This window comes from Quercus suber, unplaced genomic scaffold (genome assembly GCF_002906115.3).
Source record: "Quercus suber isolate HL8 unplaced genomic scaffold, Cork oak 2.0 scaffold_700, whole genome shotgun sequence".
Classification (NCBI taxonomy): Eukaryota; Viridiplantae; Streptophyta; class Magnoliopsida; order Fagales; family Fagaceae; genus Quercus; species Quercus suber.
In genome coordinates this window covers 342,790-348,635 of record NW_027070141.1, presented here as the reverse complement: position 1 = coordinate 348,635, position 5,846 = coordinate 342,790, and the positions used below count along the sequence as shown (strand labels likewise).

At 33.8% G+C, this 5,846-nt stretch overlaps 1 protein-coding gene across 2 annotated transcripts; it reads right to left on the bottom strand.

Moving 5' to 3' along the window:
- Positions 1 to 1,013: 1,013 nt before the first annotated feature.
- LOC112017122 (elongation factor 1-gamma) lies at positions 1,014 to 5,467 on the bottom strand. Of its 2 annotated transcripts, none has more exons than XM_024049591.2 (8): positions 5,344 to 5,467; positions 5,136 to 5,181; positions 3,199 to 3,348; positions 3,049 to 3,109; positions 2,901 to 2,953; positions 2,708 to 2,809; positions 1,934 to 2,450; positions 1,014 to 1,582 (listed from the first exon to the last, which is right to left on the bottom strand). In XM_024049591.2, exons 2-8 carry the CDS (start codon positions 5,142 to 5,144, stop codon positions 1,203 to 1,205), a joined length of 1,272 nt encoding a protein of 423 aa, XP_023905359.1. In that variant the 5' UTR covers positions 5,145 to 5,181; positions 5,344 to 5,467; the 3' UTR covers positions 1,014 to 1,202. The 2 variants fall into 2 exon arrangements, with proteins under 2 accessions (XP_023905359.1, XP_023905360.1); XM_024049592.2 differs by having other exon boundaries at positions 5,262 to 5,413.
- Positions 5,468 to 5,846: the final 379 nt, after the last annotated feature.

Below are 5,846 nucleotides of genomic sequence, written 5' to 3'. Positions count from 1 at the left end.
TGAAACCAGAAACTTAAAATTAGGATTGGAATCAAAGATGTACAACCTTAAATCAATAAACCAAAAGATTAGAAATTAGAAAACACTTGATCTGATAACAAACCATTAGTATAAAAAGGGGGACAACTCTTAATTTAATTTTGCATACCATCAAGCAACCATTCATCTAACACAAAAGATTCTATCATATAAAATATTAAAATTTTGAAACAGCAGAAACAGACTTAAAAATTATACTAGACCTCCACTCAAACACAAAAAGACAACTTAGTCTGATGGCTGGTGAGGTGAGCTCCTTCTCTCCCTCTGAGCTCTTTCCCTCCCTCTGATCTGAGTTTGGATTGAGATGTATGTATTTGAAATTTTTTGAAATTTGTTTTTGGTATTTTCGCTGGTATATGGACTTAGAATTTATAAATTTTATTTTTTTGTTGGAGCTCGAGTGTTAGAAACTCGATTTTTATGCCAAAATCGAGTCTAAAGCACTCAAGGTGCTACTAAATAATATAGTTTCAAAACTGAAACTACTAACTAGATAGTTTGAAAAAAAAAATTAGTTAGCTATTTTGGCCAGCAGTCTTGCATCAAACCCAAAAGTAAATGAATGTTAAAACAAAGTCCAAGCCCACCTCAAAAGTAACCCTAAATTAGAAACTAATGAAACTAACATCAAACTACTTGGTAACGTGGGACGAAACCCACTATGGAAACCTTTTAAGAGTTTTATTTTATTTTTTTACACAGTTATTATTAAATAGAGTAGTAAATAAAAATAATCTGTATTGGATGAAATCTTTTTATTTTCATTGGGTATTGAAAGATACACATACGACAAAATCACTATTCTGAAACCAGAAACTTAAAATTAGGATTGGAATCAAAGATGTACAACCTTAAATCAATAAACCAAAAGATTAGAAATTAGAAAACACTTGATCTGATAACAAACCATTAGTATAAAAAGGGGGACAACTCTTAATTTAATTTTGCATACCATCAAGCAACCATTCATCTAACACAAAAGATTCTATCATATAAAATATTAAAATTTTGAAACAGCAGAAACAGACTTAAAAATTATACTAGACCTCCACTCAAACACAAAAAGACAACTTAGTCTGTTTAGAACAGCGTCAATAAAAACTCTAGCAGCAAAAACACACAAAAATACAACTTTTAATCCAGGGACTAATTGGGGTCATTCACTTGAAGCACTTGGCGTCCAAAAGAGGCTGGCCCTCGAAAGGTTCAAAATCTTCAATCATCTGACTCACGCGTTCCTTTTGCTCTTCATCTGTGATATCAACCTTCTTCCACTCATATAGCTCCATATCATAGCACTCATCAAGCACAAATTGCGGTATCTCTTGCCCACGGAAAAGCCACAGCCCCTTCACCTTGAATGGTGGCTCTGAACCGATCACAAGCATCTTTCCAAAAGCATATTTGCGTGCTAGATCCATTCTCTGAAGAAATCCACCGACCTTGTTTAGTGTTACAAAGGAAACAGTATTCTCATCATTGTACTTGTAATCACAGAACCAGAGAGAGTATCCCTCAGGATCGTACATGTCCCAGAAACCTGCAACAAACATGAAAAGAGGATGAAGAATTTGTTCATGCTGCAAGTGTCATATAATGTAGAGAACAAGATCATATGGAGAAACATACCCCCTTTTGGCCAAGGTGGTAACATTTAACAAATTATACTTAGTATATAAGCCAGTCAATTTCTTCAACTAATGTAATCCAAACAAACCTCCTTTTTAACTGTTCATGCAAACATTTAAAATATAGCAAATGACAACTTCAAGGGAAATTTTTCAGAAAAGTAACAGATAGAGAACTAAAGCTAAAGGACAGATTAAATGCAAACTACCAATGGCCATATGTCATCATCAAACAAAGATGACAAAAGAAGAGATTATTATACCTTTAATAGCAACCTCACGGAAGTTGGTCTTAGTGTTTGAGTACAGCCTCTTCCAGTCATCCAGTATCATCTTACTTGGGGGAAGCAGATCAAGAGAATTCTTAGGTTTGGGCTTTGGAGCCTCCTCTTCCTCACCAGCTTCTGGTTTGGGCTTCACTGGCTCCTCCTTTTTGGCTTCTTTTTTTGGTTCATCCTTAGGCTTTGGTTTTGGTTTTGCAGATTCTTTTGGCTGAGATGGCTTCTTTGCGATAGGAATGACAGACTCAGCCTGTTTCACCTCTCCCAGAATCTTCTTGAAATTTGGTTGATTCACCATGGTCCAGAAGTATCTTTCCACATGAGGGAACTCAGATGTAAAGCTCTTAGTCATGAGGAGGGTGAAGCCCATATATAAATTGCAAGTTGTAATAATGTCGGCCAGGGTCACGGAATGCCCAACCAGGAAAGTGTTTGAAGCAAGATGAGCATTTAGAGCACCAAGCGCTCGCTTCAATGAAGTAATAGCTTGTTCCTCAGCCTTCACTCAAATACACATTGTACACATCAAATAAGGGCAGCGCATACTGCATAGTTATTAGCAGATTATGAAAACTTAGATTTTTTAAGCTGAATATACATATAGCCTACATTGATTTTGATTCTATATCAAGGGAAAAAAATTCGTCATTTCATTCCTTTTATACTTTATCTGAGTCTTCCATAAAGCTTGGTCAACCTTTAGATGCCAAAAGGAAATTGAACAATTCCCTCAATAAAATATAAGATGTAACTCACCGGAGGAAGGTATACTGCACGTCCCATTCTTGGTCTATACCATGACACAAGATGAGCATCAATTTCCAGTGATGCAAAATCAATCCACTGCTCAATGTGGGCCTGAAAATTCAAGCATGCATAACAATGAGAAATATAACACACACACACACACACACACAGAGAGCATTATCAGTAGTAATAAATGTCTTACATAATCAATAAGAGAAGAACCATAGAGAGGATTGTCAGCCTTCAGACGAGTAACTGCAACAACAGATAAAAAGATAAGTTTCAATGCAACCACCTTCAGAGGATCCCCAAAATTAATGAGTGAGTGGGGGGAGGAAAATCAGTCTTACCATAACGTGCTATAGCATTGCTCTCAAAGATGGCACCATCAGGAGTTTCCAACACAGGAATCTACAAGAAAAACAGATTTATTAATAAAGCTTTTACTAAACAAACATACAAATACAATTATAGATTACCGAACATTCCACAATATAGACCTTCCCAATAGGGTTCATCTTGAGAAACTCAGGAGTTTTGTTACTGACACCCATCTCAAAATTTGGGGCCAGTTCAACTTTCACACCACTGTACTCCGCAGCGATGAGTGTCTTGTAAGAATTTTTATTTGTCTTCCCAGCATGAAAAATCTGCAATATTGATGATACAGCCCCATTAGTAAAGGAAAATCACCAGATACATTCAATCCAGAAATAAACAAAAACTAATCAAATGTGATGGGTTAATATATTCAACGCCTGTTTCCTCTAGTTGCACATGTACAAATGAGGGATGGCCACAATTATCACCATCCAATGCAATCTTTAAAAATTATTTAAATAAATAAATAAAACTTCATTCTATTCAACACATTGTACGTTACTTCCTTAATTGACATCTCTCTTTTCCCATTCTCCCTGGTGCATCAATGAGCAAAACATCTCATTTGACTCTCCCTCATCTTTTCATCGGTAAGAGCAGGGATGGACCCAGGTGGGCCATTTTTTTTTTTTATAGTTATTCTAAATTTCATTTTTGTAGTTAGCCCCCTTCTCCCCAATCAATCTAACTAGCCTAACCCAAATAGCAACTATCCAACCCAAAAACTTGACAAAAACAATAAAAATATTCACAACGGTGATTTTTTTTTTGCAAAAAAATTATTTTTCCACCAAAGAATAAAAAAAATCATGTGTTACTGGAGAAGCTAATGCTAAATTTGTTGAAATTACAGTAAACTAATATATATACCAGTTGACTGTTGCAAGTTATTAAAAATAAAATACAATATTTTATTAAGATTATATCTCTTCCTTCAATTAAAAAACTCATATTCTCTCTCTTCCTTATAATTTAAATGAGTTGTTTACATTATTTTAAATGAAGTGATAAAAAAAAAAATAGAACATTTAATATTGAGTGTATTGTAAAGCGAGGTGGTAAAGTAGATAAAGTAGCTTTTTAAGGTACTAAAAACTAAAATTTTTAGCATTATCACTATTAATGCTCTAACTTCAAAAATAAAATCCTAGCAAAAAAACATTATTTTGTTTTTGTTTGTCTTTGTTGGTATATGATTGTATCTTAATGTATTTAGAAACAATGATTTTGTCTATTTATAATTTTTTAATACCGTATAGATGTCTATTTGGAGTTTTTTTTTTTCTTTATACTCCGGCCCCCACTAGCTTAAAATCCTGGGTCCATCCCTAGGTAAAGGTCACCCCTATAAGTGATACAATTCTATAGAAACCAAAATAAAGAATGTTGATTGTACTCTAAGTAAAAAATACCACAATTAGGACAGTCTCCCTCCGCCCTTTACTAAAAGAACCAGAGGATTTGATGTGCTAGCACAAACAAATACAACAACAATAACAACGACAACAACAAGAAGCCCAATTTTTTTGGGGTCTGCTATGAATCCTCAACAGATTAGTTAGGGTCAGCAACATGTATTCTTTTCCTCCATTCTATTCTATCTCAAGTCATTTTTTTAAACTGGTAAGTTAAAAACACAACCACTATCCACACATTCTTTTGGGACAAGGAAACAACCAGAGGATTTAGTGCCACTTAAGCCAGATCTCATTGCATGTCAGAAACATCATCATATTCAGTATTCTAAGTCCTAAAATGGGTCAGACAACTAATAAATTTCAAACATAAAAAAGATACAAATCAAACCTCATTCTTTTGAAAAGGAACCAAAAAGAAATAGTTTTGATTGTATATTTTTTCAAATAAACTTTTTGAATATCTGAAATGCAAAACTTTAAGAACTTCAAAAATTGAAATTCACATCAAACACGAAGTAGAATATGCAAAGCAATAAAAACTTGTGACCCATTTCATAATTAGTCAGATTTTCTATAAAAGTCTAGTGTTTTCAGATTCAAAACCAATCACAGATTACATGCATAGAATTGAGACTCACCAGAGCCATGGCTTCACGGAAAAAACGTTCCGCTCCGATCTCAGATCTGACAACCAAAAAAAGATGAAATACAAACATAAAAATGAAACCTTGAATAACGAATTTGATACAAAGAAAAAACATTACCGGAAAATCGAAGGTTTCCGATGCAATTATTTTCCGTAGAAACAAACAGGATTTATGCAGAGAAAGAGAGAGAAAGAGAGACCTGAAGAGTGTGAAGCGTGAGAGAGCGTCTTCCGAGAGCAGAGTATAACTGAGATTGAGTGTGAGAATAGAATGAGAACCAATTTAGGGTTTTGTACAAAGAGAAAAAGCCAAAAAGTGAAAGAAAAAAAAAGGGGCATGTATTCGGATCGGGTTGTTTTGCATTTGGGTGCTCCGCCCAATGATGGGAAAGCCCACGGGCCTATTTGGTTCCTATTTTCTTCAATCATGGTTTAAAAATTACTATATTTTACATTCTATAATTTAAAGTTGGATCAAACTAAAATTTTTATTTAAAAAATAATAAATTAAAATTTTAAATTTAGAAGAAAAAAAATAAGGAACTACACCTCATGGTGTTGAAAATATATTAAATCTTCAATCTATGTTAAATCCCAAATGAATGTAAGTTTACTTAAATAAATTAAGATTTAATTTGTTCATGTATTTGGAATAAATTCATTTATTAATGGTTCCACAACATCAATGAATTCAAAAGTGTAC

Excerpts from the sequence above, each read along its gene's own strand:
- LOC112017122 (XM_024049591.2), bottom strand. Across the intron at positions 3,110-3,198 it reads AGATGAACCCTATTGGGAAG|ATTCCTGTGTTGGAAACTCC; the intron begins GTCTATATTGTG and ends TTTTTCTTGTAG. Across the intron at positions 2,954-3,048 it reads CAATGCTATAGCACGTTATG|TTACTCGTCTGAAGGCTGAC; the intron begins GTAAGACTGATT and ends CTGTTGTTGCAG.